This window comes from Ovis canadensis, chromosome 2 (genome assembly GCF_042477335.2).
Source record: "Ovis canadensis isolate MfBH-ARS-UI-01 breed Bighorn chromosome 2, ARS-UI_OviCan_v2, whole genome shotgun sequence".
In the NCBI taxonomy this organism is placed as follows: Eukaryota; Metazoa; Chordata; class Mammalia; order Artiodactyla; family Bovidae; genus Ovis; species Ovis canadensis.
In genome coordinates, this window is record NC_091246.1 from 119,043,923 (window position 1) to 119,067,080 (window position 23,158).

General features: G+C 40.3%; 1 protein-coding gene across 7 annotated transcripts in view; it reads right to left on the minus strand.

Moving 5' to 3' along the window:
- Positions 1-23,158, minus strand: part of HERC2 (HECT and RLD domain containing E3 ubiquitin protein ligase 2) — a 243,505-nt gene that overhangs the window by 186,540 nt on the left and 33,807 nt on the right. For 5 of the 7 annotated variants that reach the window (XM_069576810.1, XM_069576811.1, XM_069576809.1 and 2 more), the window contains 10 exons: positions 18,615-18,752; positions 12,096-12,315; positions 9,432-9,532; positions 8,794-8,950; positions 7,202-7,312; positions 6,479-6,650; positions 4,688-4,861; positions 2,884-3,072; positions 2,189-2,340; positions 51-208 (listed from right to left, as the gene is read on the minus strand). In XM_069576810.1, the coding sequence (XP_069432911.1) occupies positions 51-208; positions 2,189-2,340; positions 2,884-3,072; positions 4,688-4,861; positions 6,479-6,650; positions 7,202-7,312; positions 8,794-8,950; positions 9,432-9,532; positions 12,096-12,315; positions 18,615-18,752 (1,572 nt within the window). The remainder of the gene's footprint in view (positions 1-50; positions 209-2,188; positions 2,341-2,883; positions 3,073-4,687; positions 4,862-6,478; positions 6,651-7,201; positions 7,313-8,793; positions 8,951-9,431; positions 9,533-12,095; positions 12,316-18,614; positions 18,753-23,158) is intronic. The other 2 variants (XM_069576814.1, XM_069576812.1) reach the window with 1 other exon arrangement.

The window sequence follows — 23,158 nt, forward strand, 5'->3', positions numbered from 1 at the left end:
AAGGCAGCAGCCTTACGCAGCATGCCCGAGCTGGCTCAGAGCAGACATACCGTGGCCTAGCCGGCCGTAGTTGCCCCTGCCCCAGGTGTACAGCTCCCCTTCCGCCGTGATGGCCGCACTGTATGTGCTTCCACATGCAATGTGCACCACGTGCTTCCCGGCCTGCTTCCCAGAGAAGGCAGAGATCACCTTCGGCTCCTCAAGAGGCCTGTTGAGACAAAAGGAACAAACGTGAATGCACCTCTGAGCCTCTCCTACTAGCTCACTCCCAGGAATAAACTATCAGAGCACTGAGATTACTTTGCCTTTCAGGCGTCGTACAAAATAATTAAGAAATACAGAATTCAAACACTTCCATGATTTTTTGTTAAGTGGGCACCTAATGCCAAGCGTCACACCCAGCATACTGTTAAAGACACAGGTGATCAAGCCCATGGCAGCTTTGGTCACAGCGGTCTGAACGGTGGCCTATTCACAGACAGCACAAGTGCAGCAACAGGGAAGGATGAAGCTCAGAAACTGCACCAAGTGACACAGCCAGAAACAAAATACTCCAAAGTGGCAAAAACCAGCAGCCAGAGGTGGGGAGCAGGGGTTGGCTGCAGAAGGGCCCAAAGAAGCTAGGGGGAGGGGTGCTAACAGAAACACTCTGTATCTCAGTTACAGTGGCTCCCAACCTCAAGCATTTGTGAAGATCACCAAACTGTACATAGAAAGCTGGTGAATTGGTAAATCTCATGCACAGGGCTGAAATTTATATATATATTTGTTAAACAAACAGGGAAGAAATGATGGGCAAGGTTTACTAATCACATTGCAGTCTATATTTCACAAATGAAAAGTAGGAAGCAGCAAGGATTAACTGGGTAGAAGAGACCACTAGCTGATTCACTTTCAAAATTAGCAAATGCCCAATGCTTATAATCTAAAATATGTCTGCTATGATCACTAACACTCATTCTAGCCTCTCCAAAGACACAGCTCAATTATTTTGTGACACACTATTCTGCAAAATAAGCATAGACAGGGAGGGGCACACGGGAAGAGGAACAAACGAATTACTCCAGTACCACCTCCCCATTCAGCTCAAGTTTCAACCCCCCACCCCAAAGTTTCTCTGCAGCTTCTGCATTTGCACCATTCTACTTTCTTTCCCTCAACTCCTCAGGCAATAGACAAGTTACTCAACTAGCACTTAATCTCAACTGAGTGTTATTTAATTACAAACTATTTTATGCATGGTAATTATATCCAACATTTAAAAAGTAAAAAGACTAATGCCTCCAACCCAAACCTCAACCCTTTCAAGTCCTGTGAGCCCCAAGGCAATCCCTGCCTCCCTGTTAACCTGAGATTAACAATAATTCTAAATTCTGTACCTGTAATTCCTTTTCTTCACTATCATTTTACTAGATTTGTCTGAAACTCCTACAACACTATCAAGTTTAGGACATCAAGTCTGCTGAATGCTAACACCCAGAGTGCATTACTCTTTTTTCACAATTTGGGATCCTTCCTGGAGATGTCCACTTCTACCCAATGAGAACGCCAGTCTCCTCTCAACTCTGCTGCTGCCTACTCCCTGCTCAATGGCTCTGACAACCTTGAAATGGGCTGCATCTTCAAACTCAACCTAAAACCAATGTTTTCTCCACCAACCTCCACTCACAACAGTAACATGAAAGGGTTCCTGTGACTCCAAGACAGCCATCAGAACTCTTTATTTTCATGACTCCACATTTAGAACCACCATTCTGTTTTGTTTCTGGTCTCTTACAATAGTCAAAATAACACATTAGAAAACTCTTGATTTTTATAGCTGTGAAAATCATAGTATGGCTCAAGGAAATGAGGACGTTATCTGATAGAGATGTGCTGAGGTAAGAAATGAAGGAAGAGAGTGTGGAATTCAGTTTAGAAAACTCTGCAGTGAGGGTGCAGTATGTGTATCAACAGGAGTAGCAAAAGCCAGGGGAGAACACGAAGGCCCACTGCCATCACTGTCTATGCAGCATGCAGAGCCCCCAGTGCAACAAGGGCAGATCCATCTGGGGGGCAGCTCTCTCCATCGCAGCCCTGCACGTCTGAGCAGCTGCACAACCCTCACCACGCTTATCTTTGCCACCTTATTTTGGTTACAGCAACACAAAAGCAGAGTGCATCAGGTACAGGAACAGGCTACACATACACGGTGTCTCCGTGGCCCAGACGTCCGCCGTCCCCGCAGCCCCAGGAATACACCTCTCCAGTGGCTGCCAGGGCCAGGTAGTGGTGACCGTCCGAATGGGCAGCAATTTTTACAATGTTTCTGGAGGCAAGCCCCTGGACCAACTGTGGGGCCTAAAAAAGGTAAAAACAGGAGGAAAATTAGTAAGCAATCCAACAAGAAAACTGCATGACTTGCCTCACTCGAGTGTCCAACTTTAGTAAACCCATTCAGACTAAACCTCTCTGGTGGCTGTACAGCTGGCCTGCCCAGACCTACAGAGCAGCACCAGGCAGGTGCCTCCATGTGCCGCATGGCATGTCTAGACCTTTCTTGCACAGGGAAATGTGCAACTACAGGTAAAGAGCGCCCATCTGCCATCATCCCCACAAGTTTCTCATCTGTTACTTCCTGGTCCCAAAGTGAAATGACTTTACAGTTTATAAATGGGAATAATAGTTGACAATAGTTGACACTGTAAGGAGTTCCTGAGCTTAAGAACTAAGAAATTCTGCCCCAAAATCTTGACAATAATGATTACAATCAAGACTTTTAAATACAGTTAATAATATACAATGAGCAGATGCTTATAACAGAAATCAATCAACATAAAGAAAGACAAGATATGTAGCATACATAGCAGAGAGCCCCCTCCACCAACCCACCCCAGGACCTACAAGCGTGTCACTGTTGTAGGCTTGCGTGTATACACGGCCATTCCTCGACAAGATCAGGAAGCGCTTCTCTGCACAGGCGATCTGCGTGACCCCCAGGTTGGCAAGGCCTTCACACTGAATAGGACCGATCACATTGGCATAGTATTTCCATCCTATTAACCCCCATCCTATGACTTCTTGTAATGATCCCTGTCAAATAATGAAGTAAGTAAATATTTTCTTCATATCACCAAGAAAATGTCCTTCTTAGAAAAAAATTAAGAATAATTCATGAAAGGAGTAACAAGCAGATATAATAAGATAAAAATAAAGCAAATAAAGAAGGAAGCTGATTCAAAACATTAAAATAACTCAGAACACCCCATATAGCCTCCGTTAGCAGGTAAGATAAGTAACTGGACAGGTTACTTTTCTAGAGCATTTCATTTAACAGAGCACATTAAGAAGTAGCACAAGTAGATCCTAAATATATTTTCAAATGCTCAGAACATAGGTCACCACTCTGCCATAACAGGTGGGGACCCAGAGGCCTGCATGCCTAGAGACAAGCATCCCTGCTGTTAGTGGGGTTAAAGGAGTCAAGCCGCAGGACAGCAACTGGGGGATAACCAGCTCCTATGTCCTCCACACCGGGTACATCACAGCTGCACACGTGTGCACCTGCATGTACACACAGCGAAGAACAAAGATACAGGGGCAGCCATCACAATACCACCTACACAGCAACCTTCTGGCAACACGAGGGTTCACCAATAGGAAACTGATTTTAAAAATTCATGACACATCCACCCTTGGACCACTAAGCTGTTTTTTAAAATAAAGCGAGCAGCTCTTCACTTACACAGAGTATCCTGACTAGTGAAAAGACAAGCTACAGAAGGGCTATAATGTACTACCACTGAGAGAACACTGAGGGGGCACATGAAGAACAGCAAACTGAGAAGCAGCAGGCGGAAAACTGGGTGAGACAAGGCAGAGAGAGGTGTCAATGCACCCTCGCATTTAGCTTTTACTTTTGAACCATGTAAATGTATTACTTATTTGGAAAACATAAATTACTGTAAAATAAAATAAATACTCTTCAAGTTGAAAGTTAGACAGAATTCCCTGGTAGTCCAGTGAATAAGACTCTACACTCTCACTGCCAGTGATCCAGATTCCATACCTGGTCTGGGAACTAAGATCCTACAAACCTCATGATGCAGTCCCCATCTTCCCCCCAAAATTAAAAGTCAGAAATATCTGCACTTTGCTGTATAGGAGAAACTAACACATATTGCAAATCAACTACACTCCAATAAAAATTAATTTTAAGAAGTACTTATACTATCAAGAACAAAGTTTAAAAACTCTGGATTAAAATCAGGATTCTTTCTGTGACCTTAGCAAAGTTCACTCCAAACACAGCCTTATCATCCATATAATGGGACAACACTGCAACGATCGGGTATGACTGTATGAGGTTCTTGGTGAGCCTGTATCAGCAGATCCTTACACACGTAGATTAGTGTCAGACACACCACTGTGTTCCTGCTAAGGAAGACAGCACAGCATGCGGCTGTGTGAACACAGGAGACCTCTCTGGGGACATGCCTCCTGAATCTGGAGCCTGGGATGGGTCCTGAACCTCTCTGTGCATCAGTCTGCTCACAAGTGACAGCTAATGACTGACACCTTCAAGTGTACACGTTCAAAAGCTGAAAGCAAACTCCAGCCCAACCCCAGAGAAAGTGAGTCTCCACACAGGCACAGAATGAGACTCCAGGAACAAATACAGAAAGAATAAACCCTGTATCCCACTTACCTTATGAGATGTTGGAGAGCTACAGAGAGGCGGCATACACGGGGTGGCCAGGCGATCTAAGTGTGCCATGACAACAACTGCAGTCTGTCGCAAGTCTATAGCAAGCTCATTGTCTTGTGGAAGAGTAAGGTACCTCAGGAAACTCTCATTGGGGCTCAGAGGGCCAGAGAGAAGCTAAAGAAGAAAAGTAAAAAAACAGCTTCAGAAGTGGCGGGGAAAATTAAAGTAACACAAGTCGTCTTTCACCACTCTTTGTATTCTGATACCCAGAGTCAGACATGACCTATAAACCTGCCCGTCTTTGGCTGTCACGTAAGAAGTACTGCTGATGCACTGAGATCTACACACTCACTGCACACGGAGGTGCCCATACATCCACACACCCATCACCTGTGTGCCAGCTCCACACAGGTCAGGGACACCGCCCCATCTTCCTCAGGTTCACCATCCCAAGGACCATCATAAGAATGCAGAGCTATCTACCTGAGAACAAAAGCACTGTACCTCAACTTGGCTTTGAAAACTGAGAACAATAACCATTATTTTAATCTAAAGCTTGCCCACTCATCAGAAAAGTAACAATTTTATTTGTATATTAATAATTCTAATTCTGCTAACACCAGAACAGCCTTATTATCATCAAAGACTGTAAAGTAATAGAATAACTAGGCTGCAACTTCATACCAGTACTGCTAAGTTTTTCCAGAAAAGACCTGCAAACTCACACTTGAACCTTTCAAAAGCAGCAGCAAAACCCCTTTCCCAGGGGTTTGGACCTAGGCAGGCCTGCTCTGCCACCAGCCTGTTTCCTAGGACTGAACATGGTGATGGCTGAGGTAATATTTTCTGCATGGTGCTCCACACTCAGGAAGGGCCAACAAAGTGAGTCACTATTTTCAATGCTGTTTTTCTAATATTCTTCTAAAAATGTGGATTTCAGACCTGGCTCCACGCTGTCAACGCAGCAGTTGCAGGCTAAAGGAGGTGTGTGGTCCATAAATGGCATGTGAAGGAAGACAGAGGAGGGAGAGAAGATTTGCCTAGTGCCCCTGGGAGGGTCAAAACCAATCCACAGTAACTGCTCTCAACAGACAGAGTGAGGCGTTGTTGCTCCTTCCCACTCTAGCTGAGCCTAGCCTCCCTGCCCCACTGCCCATGGCATTGCTGCAAGTACCATCAGAACACACTTGACTCTCACACTTTTTCCTGAAATAGCATCAGGATTTTTAACACATCTTTATACTTCCACTACTACCTTACTCCCACATGGAGGTAAGCATGCCTTCTTGACACCTTCTACAGCCCCATCACAGTGAAAGCACAACACAAGTGGTTGCTGGGAACACACAAGCACTAAACATACAAAGACAAAGGGCTCAATGACTCATACAGCAGAAAGAGAACCCCGTGGCCAAGAAGGCAGCCGCAGACAGGTCTCTCTAAAAGCATAAACTGATGCATGCCAATAAGCATGCTCATAACACACAGTACAGAACAACACAAAGGGCCCGGCATCTGTGAAACACAGCTGGCTCTGATCCCTCCTTAGTTGCTGCAAAGAATCCAAATGTGACCATGTCAAGTTCTGCTGCATCAACTGTGACCCAACCATGACCTCCCATACCTATCCCACACCTGGCTCACTGTTGTAACTGCCAAAAACATACTCCCCTCCGAGAAGCAACTACTATCACAGATATGTGCTCTGGGCTTGTCCATAAAAGGCTCAATCCTTTAGGATGAGCAAAATGAAGACAGCTATTTAGGCACCACGCCCATGATGATACCTACATGACTATCCCCCTCGGCGCAGGGGGCGTCTTTGCTGCAGATGATACTCCGGAATCTCTGCAGCAGTGGAAGGAGTGGGGCGCTGGTGCCCTGGGCAGACCGCTCGTTGTCAGTCTCCTGTGCCCCACTGTCCCACAGGTGAAGCAGCAGCAGGACAGCAGACAGCATCTGACTGGAAGAGAGAAAATCCGTATGCTCTAGTGAAGACCGATTAATTTTTTTGGCCACAGTCTATAAAAAATAAAAACAGCTAAATAAAATTGAAGAAATACTTTAAATATGAAAGGTAACTAAAACAAGGCCATGAAAAACGAAAACAAATGTAGGCAGTAAAATCGCTCAACAATTCAAGATTTTAGCTCATGACATCCATCTTCTGTGGGTAAGAAACACAAAACCAGTTAGGAAGTTCAAATAGCACTTTCTACAGGGAATTTCTAGGACCTTAAATTAATGGAATAAAAATAACAATTTGAAGAAAATTAAAAGAGAGAGAGAGAGGAAAAAAAACAAACAGTTCCTAAACTACTAGAAAGTTGATCATAAAAAGGAAGTGAAGAAAACTTAAGTGCAGCCAGATCTGAAAGAAGGGTCCTGGGACATGGTTCTTTGATCACAGATCCTCACACATTTGCTGCAATCACAAATAGTTCAAGGAAATGCAACAGCTGCTTAGTATAGAGGTGGTTCCCAACTACACGTCTAGTCTGTGGTACACCTCACCTCAGTGCACCTCTCTGCACAGCCAGTTCTAGCAAGATGGCCAGGGCCAGGTGCTGGTCCTGCAGGGGGATGCTTCCTGGCCCTTTGGTTCCAGGCGTTCCATGAACATCCCTGAAATAACAGCAGAGGATGTAGGGACAAAGTGACAACAGAGCTTAAACAGAACGTGCTTAAAATAGGTATGCTATTAATGTTAAACTAATTATATTCCCCTCCCACGAAGAAGTGTTTTTAGTATTTAGAATCAAGTTTCTGAGACTTGCTTACACAAATTTAATCAGATACTCTAAAGATACAATAACTTTTAAGACAAGATTTTATTACAAGTATTGATTCAGATACTATAAGATAATTACATTATAAGACATTCCAAGTTGCTACAGCATAAAACTACTTATATCATTATTCAAATCATGAGGAGAAAAATGTTTAGACATGTTTCTAGTTTCAGTGACATGTAAGGCTATTATAGTATCAACATTCATCAGCAAAACTGGAGAAAAATCCATTTATAAAACCATCTGAAAACCTATAAGCAAAATGTCAGTTTATTTTTATTTCTGACCAAAGAAATAATTTTAATTTTTCCTTGTTCTCCAAAAATATATAAGTCTTCTTAACCCAAGGGGAGGGAGGATCTTCCAACATTACTCATGAAGTCACTCAGTCGTGTCCGACTCTTTGTGACACCATGGACTGTAGCCCACCAGGCTCCTCTATCCATGGAATTTTTCTAGGCAAGGGTACTGGAGTGGGTTGCCATTTCTTTCTTCAAGGGATCTTCCCATCCCAGGGATTGAACCCAGATCTCCCGCATTGCGGGCAGACGCTTTACCATCTGAGCCACCAGGAAATCACCCAAACCTATTTTCAGGGCCTCCCAACCCTAAACTCCATGGCAATGACATCAGAAACTCTGAATAGCTAAACCCACAGCCCACTGGCATGGAGACCACAGGTGTCTTCCTTGCTACAAGGGACACAGCAGGTGAAGAGAATGAGAATAAACTCTCTTCCCCTGTCTCTGCTATTTAATTTTGTATTGAATATACACATTTTCCTTAAACTTAAAAACTATTAACAAACATGCATAGTACCTAAGACCAGAGTTCATGGCTTTCCTTAAAGAAAAATGATTTACATTCATATCTTTTCACACTGAGAAGACCCACTGTAGGTTTAAACATTTCGTTCTGAATCAGTTGTTTAGTCCCACATCGTCTATTAGGACAATACCCACCACTCAGAATGGTGGCACCTGCATTCACTGAGAGATGCATAACAGGTGCTCAAACACTTTAGGAAATACTGATATCCAAATCATAATATTTCTGAACAAAAGTAAGTAACAAAAGCATGATTCATTTTCCACTCCACTGAGTACGACAGCATACTAGGTGCAATCAGAATATTGAAAGTCAAACATTTGAAAAGCTGAGAACCAAAGATCTGGAACCACAGAGCTGAGGGTATGCAGGAAACATGCCAGGAATCAATCTACCAAGTTTCTTATCTCTAAACAGAAGGAGAGACAAGACTCTGAAGCGGGCCGGAACCATTCACACAGTAAGATACGAAAAGGGAGAACTCACCCGGTCACGACGGACCTGAGGAACCGGGTTGCTCTTTCTACCACCTCCAGCCACACAGAGGATACCGTGCTCTCATCAAAGAGGGAGGCCTCGGGCAGCGCTCTCAGAGCATCCAGAGACTCCTGCAACAGCTCACTGCAGAGGTCTGCGTCCTCTCCTGGGCACACACACATATGGAGATGAGGCTGTCCGTCCCCCAGCAGCACACACACCGAGCACTCCCCACTCTCCCAGGTGGGTTTTCTAGTCCCAGAAGTGACAGAATGACACTGGCACATTTTGTATTTCCCACTTTCCTCTCAATTAGAAACCCGAAGAACTCAAGAGACTAAAAGTTAACAGTTGCTCCAAAGTCAATTCTTTATTTTATGACTCTTATATGGGCAACTCTACTTTCTGGTTCTCCTAGAAAATAAATCAGTACTCAGGCACTGCAGGGGTTTACCTGGAATGTGTGTGTGCATACACACGTTTTTAGGCCTGAAAAATCAAACAGACTATGAAGTCTCTCATTTTACCAACAAGGAAAATGAGGCATAGAGAGCACATAGACCATCCTAGGAGTATGTGTTGGCAGAAGTCAGCCAAGAATCCACATCTCCTGATGTGGCAGAACAGAGAACATGCTGGGCACATACCTGAGCGCCAGGCCCTGCGCAGAAATGCAAAGGCGAAGGAGAGAGCTGCCCTGGACCCCACTCTTGCCAGACCTTCCACGCCTTTGCCTGCAGGCCGGGAACTGCAAACAACACACATGAGGTGGGGGAGAGTGGGAACTGGTCAGTCAAGAGGCATGTGCAAATGCTAAAATAAAGCATGTAGTACAAAAGGATTTGTTCCAAAACGTGATCAGTGGGTTTCTTTAGATAGAGGATCACAAACAACTTTTAGTTTGACACTTTAAAAACTTTTACCAAATGTCCTTTGTAAAGGAAAAGCTTTCTGTTTGAGCAAAAGAAAGATATTTACAAAGAATTTTAAATGACTTGCAAAAACACAAAAATAATCCCAAGGAACTAGTATTATTAGCTGGATAAACAGTAAGTACATAAAAGGGGGGAATAACCTCATGCAATAGAGAAAAGGCAGGTGACGGGTAAGGAGCACACAGAAGACAGTGCATCCAGGCCAGGAGTCTGCTTTGGCTCTCTCCCTGGTTGGGTAAATGTGACCACCGGGTCTGCAGGCCCCATACTCCTGCTCTTCTTCATCCCGCCTCCTGAGAGGTTACCCTCTCCTGAATTCAGAGCTTATTATTCTCGAGTGTCTTTTTAAGCTTTTTATTACCTACATATGTTAATGTAACAAGACATGGTTTCATTGTGCATCTATTAAGAAGTCATACAAACCATAAAAATCATCCTTGAAAAAAAAAAACTAGAATACAAAAAAGTGTGTACAGTATAAACTTAATCATAAAAAGCAATTTTATTTTCAACTTTATACTATTACAGTTTTTCTACCATATATTTTATTCTCTTTCATAATCAGTTAGAAATGCTATTAAAAATGGGCAAAATATGGAATGATCTCCTCAAGACAGTATCAAGTCAAATTAGCAACGAAGAACGTGAGGACCCAACAGAGGCAGCTGGTATGCTCAAGTCGGTAAATCCTGAATAGAACACAACATGTGCCTGGGGAGCGCTGAAGAAACACAAACAAGTGCAATTAGTGGCTGCCTCCTACGAGGCAACTGGGTGCCTGGAAGACAGGAATAAGGAGAATCATACTGAATAAGAATTTAAAAGATAAAGATGCATAATAAGACATGTGGTCTTTAAAACAATACATACACAGACAAAGTCAATTCAGATGAGGTGGGAGGAGCACCCCACATAGGGAACCCTTTAAGAAAATACATTCCAGGAGAACATGAATCTAGGGCTCTCCTGAGCCAATCATGACCTTATCCACAGAAAAGGAGCCCAGCAGTCCTAAACTGGCATGGTGTAAGAACTGCTAAATCTTCAACAAGTGGCTATTTTACAGATATTTAAGCAAACAGAAATAGAGAGAGTTTGGACACACCCCCATCTACACCGATCAACTATCCAACCCAGAGCTGGTTCTGTGAGAAAGATAAAACTCACTACTATCCAAATAGGTTGAGAAATTAGGAAATCTATAAATATTTCAGAGATAACACTATACATCTAACAAAATGGCTACAGTAAATAAGTGACAATACCAAAAGCTGACAAGGATAGAAAAAAGCGACCACTCATACTTGGCTGATGAGAATGTAAAACTGTACAGTTATTCTGGACACAGTATGAAAATGCCTTACAAACCCAAACTTAAGACCCAGCAATTGTACTCTAAGTTATTCATTCCAGAGAAATTGAAACTTATGTTCACAGAAAAACCTGTAGAAAATATTCACAGCAACTTTATTCAAAATACTGAAAAATTATAAACAACTGAGATACCTTCAAAAGGTGAGTGGTTAAAAAAATACGGTACACCTATACATGAAATCCTGTTCAACAATGATGACACATGCATGTACCTGGAAGAACCTCAAAGGAATAATACTGAGTGAAAGAGCCAACCTCATAAAGCTACATAATAGACATGGAAAACAGGTTAACGGTTACAGCTATAAAAAAGGGTCCTTGTCCTATACCCTGACTGGGGCAGTTCTGACAGAAATCTACACCTGTGATAAAATCACCTGGAAACACACACACACAGGACTGAGAGCACCTAAAATGGGAAACATGAGTAACACAAGTAAAATGTATCAAAGTTAATATGCTAACTTGATTTTGCGTTATAGTTTCCAAGTGGCTAACCCTAGAGAACCTGGGCAAAGGATATAAGGAATCTCTCTGTATCATTTCTTACAACCACAAGTGAGTTCATAAAAGCATCTCTTATAATTAAAGAATGAGTAAATCACATTAAGAAGAAAAAAATGAAGCATCTAAACTAGTTAGGCACTACTGCAATATGATAATTTCCTATCCAATACCAAAATTAAACAAAAAGAATATAACGTTCAGATCAAATTATCAAATCTTGACATGCTGATCTAAACTTCTGACCAGTCTCTACTGCTACTGACAGAAAAGTGTCTTAATGGGACAGGTTACAGTATGGCCTGATACTTCATAAGCAAATTGGGAAAGCCATTCTCCAAATTATGTAAAACATACAAAAAGGGAAACCAAGAATAAAATTTCAGAGAAAGGAAAAAGCAGACTACATTGTAAGTCTTAATTAAACTTTCCTTATTAAACAAACCAGGCTGAGTTTTACATTTAGCTGTTATCAGGACACTTTGTTAATTATATTACCTTTTTTTGTCCACAGGAGGCAAAGAAATGTTGCTGCTTTTCCACTTAACTTTGACATTCTCCTGGAAAACGGTTCTATTCAAGGCAATGAAATATCGTTCCAAAACAATGAGCCTCTGCTTGAGTCTCAGAGCTGAAAGGGTGGTGGTCGCTGACTGGATGGCCAGAGCTTGCTGCTCTTTAACCAACACAGAAAGACACTCCTTCAATTCATTCACATCTAGAAAACAACATAAAATATCATGGGCACAGTTTGTTTTAAGGTTGATAGGTAATAATAATAGGTAACACCTGAGTGCTTAATATGTGCCACAAATGATTCTGAGCACTTAACACACATTAGGTAATCATCACAGGCACCACAGAGAGGTAGTGCTGGGAGGGCATTCTATGGAGGAGGCAACTCAGCTCAGAGTACCTGCCCAATGTCACCCAAATGAGTGTGGCATTCTGCCCTTCTGTAAACACGGTATAAGGTAAAAAAAGTTTTTAACACAACACTATGAAGTCAATACTTATTAGCAATACATTTCCTAGACAGAAAGAAAAACCATATTCAGTATTTTTATGTTATGAAAACAAATTCATAATGAAAATGAGGCTTCAATAAATTGTCCAGCATGCAATACTCATGAAAGTTGATAAATTCACTGGAATGTTTCAGAGGAAGATGAAATTAACTAGTTAGAATGTGCTACGGATAAGGGATATTTCATTATACTACTCCTCCTACTGTGTATGTTTGAAATCTTCCACACTTTAGGACTTTTTTTAGGTACCTAGAAGAAAGTTACATGAATGAAAAAAATTAAAAGGAGTCTCATCTAGCAATTAATCATAAAGCTATCTAAAGTTGAACTATAAATTAAGTTACCTTCCACCAACTCCTTATAACAGTACAGTACCCAGTGGTGACCAGAGCAGGGGTGTCCTGTTCTTTTTGTTCTGTCTCTGATGCTGATTAGTTATGAGGCTAAACCAATCAACACCCTGGTAGCTTTATATCCCAAAAGACAACAGCCACATACCTAGTGAATGTCCCTATATGGAAGACATCTACTTCTTAGCTACCCATGACCTCAACATGCTTTTCCCATGAGAACGGAGATCACAGAAGGCATCAGATGGACACACATCTCTCTTTAGGGAGGCCACCAGGACAAAGCTTCTCTCATCACACACAGGCACAACGGCACAGAGACCCATATTCAGACACCAGAGGTTGGATTCCAAGTATGGAAAGTTCCACTAGCGAAAACAACTAATCATTACAAAATCTAGACGAAAATACTTCAAAAATATATATATCTTTTAAACTCCACATTAGGCTTAAGATGAAGTAGAAAGATTTATATGTGAGGTACCATCCTTAGCCTTCACAGGCATCCTTGCAGAATCAATGTTGGCCCACCACTGAGAGATGCCTGATTCCCTGTAGACACACAGGAGATGTCACTGAAACAGCACTGCCAAGGACAGCTCATCAGAATTTCTTCCAGAGATCAGGTGTAACAAAAGGTACCTTCCAGAACAGTCATTGCATTTTCTACCACGAAATGATAACGTCTCTTATCTGCTTAGCTACAAAATCCAGAGATAACTATGAAACTTAGAGAAAGCACATATGCTCTTGAGCATCTGCCTACTCTCCTTCCTGACTGTCCTACATCTGCTTGCCCTGTCCAACTCGTAATGCCAAGAAATCAGTCACTTTTTGCAGGATGCTGTGAAACAAGTTGGTGAATGTTTACATACACACACAGAAATAAATCATGAGACCATGTGGGGAGCCAGCAGAACTCCAATCCCCTCCTCACATTAATAAAGTATAGCACCTTCTTGCTCTGTCAGAATGGTGTCACAGAAAGCCAATGCAATAGTCTCAGGATATAACATGAAAATGCCTGTGTTTCAACAGAAAGTTACTCACCACACCACAAACCAGGAAGACCTCAAAATTAATTTTCAAAAGACAATCAATAGATAGAAAAACCAAGATGACAGAGACATTAGAATACTCTGAGAAAGATTTTAAAGAAGCCACAGATTAAAAATGCCTCAGAACCAAAAACACACTTGAAACATATGAGAAAACAGAAAACCTAAGTCAAAAAGAGATGTCTTAAAAAAAAAAAAAAGAACCAAATGGAAATTTTGGAACCAAAATAAAAAGTTCAGTGAAAGGGCTCAACAGTAGAATGGAAAAAAAAATTTTTTTAAGCTGGAAGTTGCCCAATCTGAATAAAGACCAAAAATACACTGCAAAAAATAAAACCTCACTGAACTAAACCTATGCTAGAAGGATTCACCCGCATATTACATGAAGCAGCAGAAAGGCTCAGTGAACTCAAAGACAGGGTAATTCACCTAATCAGAGTAACAAAAAGAAAAAAGAATGAAAAACATGTGAAAACAGCTCAAGGGATACAGGACACATCAAGCTGACTAACGCTTGCAGGGCCCCAGGAAGAGAAGAGGCGGAGAAAGGCGCAGAGAAGTGATGCGATGTAGCACAGGTACAAACCTGCCAAACGGGGAGGAAGCAGACACTGAAATCTAGCAAGTCCAGGGAGTCTGAGACGGACATGTGCACAGTGCTGTACTTACAAAGGGTGACCAACAAGGACCTACTGCAGGTATGTCACATGGGACCTACTCAATGTCCTGTGGCAGCCCCGATAGGAGGTGAGTCTGAGGAGGATGCATACGTGTGTATGTATGACTGAGCCCCTTTGCTGGTCACCTGAAACTGTCACAACACTGTTAATCAGCTATACCCCAACACAAAATAAAGTTTTTTAGAAATAAGTAAGTAAGAGTCATCTATACTCTGCCTACAAAAGACTATCTTCAGACAACACAGAGACTGAAAATGAAGGAATGGAAAGAGATACTCCATGCAAATGAAAGCCTAAAGAAACCTGGGGTACCTACACTTAGATTAGATAAATAGATTTTAGGACAAAACTGTAATAGGAGACAAAGAAGAGCATTACGTAATGATAAAGAGGTGAGTCCAACAAAAGGACTAACATTTGTAAAATAGTTATATATTTAACATACGCATAACCATATACAAAGCAAATCTTAACAGACCTAAAAAGAGAAATTGCTATACAATAATAGTACAGGACTTTAGTACCTCACTTTACATCAACAGATAAATCATTCAGACAGAAAAATCACTAAAATAACATCTGACTTAAATGACAACATAAGACCTGATGGCCTTAACAAATAATATACAGTTCATTCCATCCAAAAGTAACAGAATACATATTCTTCTCAAGTGTACATGAAACATTCTCCATAACAGAAAACATATTAGGCCACAATAAACTTCATTAGACCGAAATCACATCAAGAATCTTTCCAAACTATAAAGTTATGAAATTGGAAATCAATTAAAAAAGAAAACTGGAAACTTCACAAACACATGGAAATGCAACAACATGCCACTAAAGAATAATGGGTCAGTGAAGAAATCAAAAGAGAAATTTTAAAAAATACCTTGAGACAAAGGAAAACAGAACTGCAACCTACCAAACTTACCAGATACAGCAAAAGCAGTTCTAACAGGGAAGTTCAGAAAGATAAATGTCTTCCTCAAAAAAAGAAAAATCTCAAACAAGAAACTAAATAACCTAAGTAAACATCTCAATAAACTCAAAAAAAAAAAAGTGAAATGAAATGAAAAGAAAGAACAAATGAAGCCTGAAGTTATTAGATGGAAAGAAACAATAAAGATAAGAGTGGGAACAATTGAAAGAGAATAAAAAGATGATATTAAAGATCAATAAAACCAACAGCTGTTTTTTGAAAAGATAAACAAAACTGACAAACTGTTAGCTAGAATCGCCAAGAAACAGAGAGGGCCCAAATAAATAAAATCATAAATATAAAAGGAAATGTTACAACTGGCACCAGAGAAATGCAATTATACACCAACAAACTGAAGATTAGATGAAATAAATTCCTAGAAACATATAAAATTTCAAGACTGAATCATTAAGAAATAAAAAATATGACCAGACCAATAACCTGTAAGGAGACTGAATTATTCATCAGAAACCTCCCAACAAACAAACTCCAGGACCAAAGGACTTCATTGGGGAATTATGCAAAACCTTCAAAGAAGAATTAATTCTAATTCTTCTCAAACTCTTCCAAGGATAAAGAAAAAAATGAGAAAAGGAAGGAATACTTCTAAACTCATTTTATAAGACCAGGATTACCCTGATACCAAAAACAGACAAGACAACTACCAGAAAAGAAAATTTCAGGACAATTACCCTGATGTTCACAGATGCAAAAATATTCAACAGAATATTCACAAAAAAATTCAACAATACATTAAAAGAATCATACATCATGATAAAATGGGATTTCTTCCAGGGATACAAAAATAGATCAACATCCACAAAATCAATCAATGTGCTATACAATAGTAACAAACTGAAGGATAAATATCATATAATCACCTCAATAGATGCAGTAAAAGCATTTGCCATAACTCAATATACATTTATCATAAAAACTCTCAACAGAGTGGGTAGAGAGGGAACATACCTCAATGTAATAAAGACTATATATGATAAGCCCAGAGCTAACACCATATTCAATGCTGAAAAGCTGAAACATTTCCTCTAATATAAGGCACAAGGATGCCCACTCTCACAACTTTTTTTCAACACAGCATTTGAAGTTCTAGCCACAGCAAAGAAGAAAAAGTAATCTCAACTGTAAAGGAATAAGTAAAACCGTCACTGCTTGTAATGTCATGACGTAAAATCCTGAAGACACTCAGAAGAATTATCAGAATTCGTCAATGAATTTTGGTAAAGTTTTAGGATACAAAATTAATAAACACAAACCTGCTGCATTTCTATTCACAAACAATGAACTATCAGAATGAGAAATTAAGAAAAAGGGTCCTATTGACAACTACATCAAAAAGAATAAAATAGCTAGGAATAAATCTAAGGAGGTAAAAGAACTGTAGTTAAAAAACTGTAAGACACTGATAAAGGAAACTGGCAACATAAGACATACTGTGCTCATATAATGAAAGAATTAATATTACTTAAATGACCACACTACCCATCTACAGATTCAATGCAATTCCTATCAAAATTTCAATGACATTTTTCAAAGAACTAGAACAAATAATCCTAAAATTTGTATAGAAACATAAACAAAAAATCTCAAATAGTTAAAATATTTTTGAGATAGAACAAAGCTAGAGGTATCATGCGCCCTGATTTTAAACTGTAAGACTTATATGAAAGACCTGAAACCATGAAACTTCTAGAAAAACTAGGCAACATGCTCTTTGACACTGGTCCTAGCAATATCTTTCTGGATATGTTTCCTCAGGCAAGGGAAACAAAAGCAAAAATAAACTAATGGGACTACATCAAACTAAAAAGCTTCTGCACAGTGAAGAAAACTATCAACAAAATGATAAAGCTGCCTACTGAATAGATGATATTTATAAACAATATATCTAATAAGGATTAATGTACAAAAACTCACTCATCATTAAAACAAAAAAAAAACCTCAATTAAAAAATGGGCAGGGAAAACTACAATTCTAAAAGACATATGCACCCCAATGTTTGTTGCAGCACTACTTACAACAGCCAGGACATGGAAGCAACCCAGATGTCCACTGACATGAATGGATAGAGGCATGCATGTGTGCAATGGTACACATACACAAAGGAGTACCACTCAGCCATAAAAAGGAACAAATGTGACTCGGCTGAGCTGAGGTGGATGAGCCTAGAGCCTACTATACAGGGTGAAGTCAGTCAGAAAGAGAAAAACAAATATTATGTATTAACCTTGGACAGTTAGGAGATCAAACCAGTCAATCCAAAAGGCAATCAACCCTGAATATTCACTGGAAGGGCAGATGTTGAAGCTGAAGCACCAATACTTTGGCCCCCTGATGCAAACAGCCGATTCATTGGAAAAGACCCTGATGCTGGGAAGGATTGAAAGCAGCAGAAGGGGACAACAGAGGATGAGATGGCTGGATGGCAACCATCTTAAATGAGGTAACTAAACTAGTCAAAATCCTAAAAACAGAAAGTGATTTCCAAGGCAAGAAAGGGAAGTTTCAGTTTGGGCAGATAAAGAGGCTCTGGAAATGGATGGTATACAACAGTGTGAGTGTATTTCATGTCACTGAGAACGGTACACTTAAAACTGACTGAAATGGTAAGATGTATGTTATGCAGAGTCTACTAAAATATAAACTTGGAGGAGGAAATGCAAACCCACTCTAGTACTCCTGCCACGAAAACCCCATGGACAGAGCAGGCTGGTGGGCTATAGCCCATACAGTGGCAAAGAGTCAGACACAACCAAGTGACTGAGCACACTACTAAAATATAAAAATTTAAGCTTAATTTTTAAAAATCCCATGACAAAAATAAAGTCCATCTACTCTATCTAGAAAATGAATGCCGAGCCATTCATTTCAAAGACTAGGAGTTTAGAAGATCTTCATACCTGGCTGCTGACCCCATACCCAGCTCTCTAGGATTGACCTGGCCCTATATGCAGGTGCAGGAGTCTCTTCCTCTTCTTTTTTCTCTTTGTCATTCAGATCTTCTTTCTTTGTTCCAATCTGCGTATCAACACCATCATCTGGAAAATTTTTATAAATTTAAGTATATAAATTGCTTTTTAAAATGTAACATAACACTTGCCAGTCTCTGCAAATTTTCACCCCAAAAATGGAAAAGTTAAGTTGCAACACACATCATTAGCTAACCATTTGACGATTGGGGAGAAAAATTACATGACTCATCAACATAACACACAGTGCGATTTAAGAAGCAATGAATGGCCCAGTGACTCTTTTCATTTGAAAAATCAAAATATCACTCAAACTGTTCTTTGACATATGTCTTCCAAGACATTCTATCAACTTCCTACTATATTTCTCAACTAAAAACCTTAAGTCTTTGATATTAACATTAATTGTTTTTATCCAGTGATTCCCAATTGCAGTGAGTCCACAGTAAGGGAGGACATGGAATAGGAATATAATTCAAAAATCATCTTCAACTCGATACACTGCCCTACCCCACACCAACTGAGAACGAATGTTACACAGGATCACTACCACTGAAATAGTAATTCAGCAATGCTGCAATACAGAAGCAAACTGAGTACCACAACTTTAGGCCACTGACAAGTTAGCCTCAGAAAAATTGTTATGAAACTCCTTACTTAGCAAGTTAAGAAAGAACTAATATTAACCTTGAAGTGTAAATGCATCCTATCCTAGAAGACTGCCACTAAATGAACTATTTTCTAAATACAGAAACTATTCTCTAAATAGTAATTAGAAATAGACAGTTGACCCTTGAACAACATGTGCAGTCAAAAATCCACAGTTCTTCCATATCCAACAATTCAAACCACCGATCATGCAGTACCATAGTACTTACTACTGAAAAAAAATCTGCTCATATGTGGCCCTACATAGTTCAAACCTGTGTTGTTAGTTAGCATCCATTATTACATCTAAATCTGTGAAAAAAGAGTATATCATATCACAAATAGTAAAGAGTATTTAAAACCAACAAGGTATAAAAGAAACTCCGACATTCTATAAGAAAAATATCAAATGTCCAACAGAAGCACCCCAAAAAAGCTAATCTATGAAAAGATACTAAATTCACACTTAGAAAAAGTATAAATTAAAACAATGAAATATTACTTTACACTCACCAAACTCACAACTGTTAGAAAGCTAAAATAAAAGCTCCAAGGCAGGACCTTTTATTCCTTTTCCATCTGGTTTTGCTCTCTGTATCCCAAGGGCCTAGAACACCAGATGCCAGGGAATAAGCCCTCAATGATAAGGGCTATCATTATTTAGTTCAATAACTAAATAACGCCAAGTGTCAGGAGAAATGTGGAGCTGGAGGCAGCTGTGGGAGGGTCGCACCCACAGCCCGCCTGGAGAGCAATCTAGGGCACGGGAGGTCCAGCAGTCCCCTCTAGGCACATGCCCACAGAGGTCTCAGACAGGCCTGTGACTGGGGGGATGCGGAAACAAAGGCTCGCAGCAATCTAATGCACCTCAGACATAGCATAATGTGTGAACACTGTACCACTGCTGCTGCTAAGTCGCTTCAGTCATGTCCGACTCTGTGCGACCCCATAGATGGCAGCCCACCAGGCTCCCCCGTCCCTGGGATTCTCCAGGCCAGAACACTGGAGTGGGTTGCCATGTCCTTATCCAGTGCATGAAAGTGAAAAGTCAAAGTGAAGTCGCTCAGTTGTGTCTGACTCTTAGCAACCCCATGGACTGCAGCCTATGAGGCTCCTCCGTCCATGGGAATTTTCCAGGCAAGAGTACTGGAGTGGGGTGCCATTGCAAATACCAGTATATTTAAAATACAAACATAAAAGCAAATTCATTAGACAGAAAAACACTTAAAAATATGGATTTGGAAATAGCGTGTCAGGAACTGACAAGTATAATTAACTCAATGTTCTGCCCCTGAGGCCAAAGAAAAAGCCCTTGTCACAGTATACTACTTATGTCCCATTCTCTCAACATCATGCCATAGCTATGGTTAATGGTACCTCTTTAATTTACAGAAATATCAAGGGAATTCCCTGGCAGTCCAGTGGTTAGGACTATGCACTCTCACTGTTAAGGGTTTGGGTTTAGTCCCTGGTCGGGGGATGTGATCCTGCAAGCCACACAATGTGGCCCAAAAGAAAAAGGGGGGAAAAAATCCAACAAAACATAGATTATTGTTGTAATGTAACTAAAGAGCCTCTTGATGAGGTGAAAGAGGAGAGTGAAAAAGCTGACTTAAAATTCAGCATTCAAGAAACTAAGATCATGGCATCCAGTCTCATCATTTCATGGCAAATAGATGGGGAAAAAAATGGCAACAGTGACAGACTATTTTCTTGGGCTCCAAAAGCACTGCTGACAGTGACTGCAGCCATGAAATTAAAGCTGCTTCTTCCTTCAAAGAAAAGCTATGACAAACCTAGACAGCATTTTAAAAAACACAGACATTACTTTGCCAAAAAGGTCCATACAGTCAAAGCTATTATGTTTCCAGTAGTCATGTATGGATGTGAGAGTTGGACCATAAAGAAGGCTGAGAGCCTAAGAATTGATGCTTTTGAATTTTTGTGTTGGAGAAGACTCTTGAGAGTCCCCTCAACTGCAAGCAGATCAAACCAGTCAATCCTAAAGGAAATCAACCCTGAATAGGCATTGAAAGGACTGATATTAATGCTGAAGCTCCAATACTTTGGCCACCTGATGCAAAGAGCTGACTCATTAGAAAAGACCCTAATGCTGGGAAAGATTGAAGGGAGAAGGGGACAACAGAGGAAGAGATGTTTGGATGGTATCACTGACCCAATGGACATGAGTTTGAGCAAGCTCCAGGAACTGGTGAAGGACAGGGAAGCCTGGTGTGCTGCAGTCTATGGGGTCACAGAGTCAGACAGGACTGAGCAGCAGCAACAACCTAAAAACAATGTTCCAATATCCAAAAAAGGCAGGTGAGAGAAGCAGAAATAGAAAACAAACAGTAAGATGAGAAGTCTTAAAATCTAAACATATCATGAATTATACTATAAATGATCTGAACACAAAAGACAGACTGTCACAATGGATTTTCTAAAAATGACCCAACTATATGCAATCTCTACAAAACTCACTTGGAATATAAAAATATAAGATTAGAAGTAAATGAATGGAAAATATATATATATCAAACAATACTAATCAAAAGAAAGTTAAAATGACTATTTTAATATCACATAAAATGGATGCCAGAGAAAAGAAAATTATTGAAGATAAAGCAGAGAATGATGCTAAAGCTGAAACTCCAGTACTTTGGCCACCTCATGCGAAGAGCTGACTCACTGGAAAAGACTCTGATGCTGGGAGGGATTGGGGGCAGGAGGAGAAGGGGACGACAGAGGATGAGATGGCTGGATGGCATCACTGACTCGATGGACGTGAGTCTGAGTGAACTCCAGGAGTTGGTGATGGACAGGGAGGCCTGGCATGATGCAATTCATGGGGTCACAAAGAGTCGGACACGACTGAGCGACTGAACTGAACATAATAATAAAGCAGTAAATTCACCAAAGAAAACATAACAACCTTACATGTATATGAAGTCAAAATAAAGCCCAAAACATACAAATCAAGAACTAAAAGGAAAAATGGACAAATCCACAATTATGTTAGAGACACCAATACTACCCTGTCAGTAACAAAACAAGCAGAAAGAAAATCAGCACTGATAAGGAATTGAAAATCATAAGCATTTAAACAGATGTGATCAACACTTTATACCACAAGCCATCTAATAAGAATAGAACATGCCTTCTTTTTAAAGTATACATTGAATATTCACCAAGACAGACCACATTTCAAAGAGTTAGGACTGAAGAAGGGGGACAAAAATGAAACAGCCCAAGGAAAATGAAAATAAGCTGAAGTGTACAATACAAAGTACCTGGCCATACAGCAGAGCATTATTCTTTTCAATCCTTATAAAACAATTTTTCCAGCAGGCAGGCTTCTGTCTCCTGTTCACAGATGCAAAAGACACTGCACCTCACAGTATATTTCAGGCAAAGAGCTTGGGCTGGACTGCAGCACAGGCTGTAACTGCTAGGCCCTACACACCCACAGGGTCTGCCTACAAGGCTGGGGGCAAACTCCAGCCTGAAGCTGGCTTATGTATGGTCTGAAAGCTAAGAAAAGATTTCACATCTTAAACGGTTGAAAAGTAATCAAAAGAATATTTTCTAATGAAAACATTTTAAAAACTTCACATTTCAATGTTTACTTAGTTTTGTGTATGGCTGCTTTGGCACAACTGCAGGGTCCCAAAAGTGGGTTCCCTCGCCCTTTAGAGTAAGTCTGTCAACCTCTGATGCAAACCTCACTGTAAATATTACCAACAAAAAAGAACATAAAATGCTCATATAACATCAGCAATATAATCGTTCATCACCAGGAAGCAGACAAGAAGCATCACTAAACACAA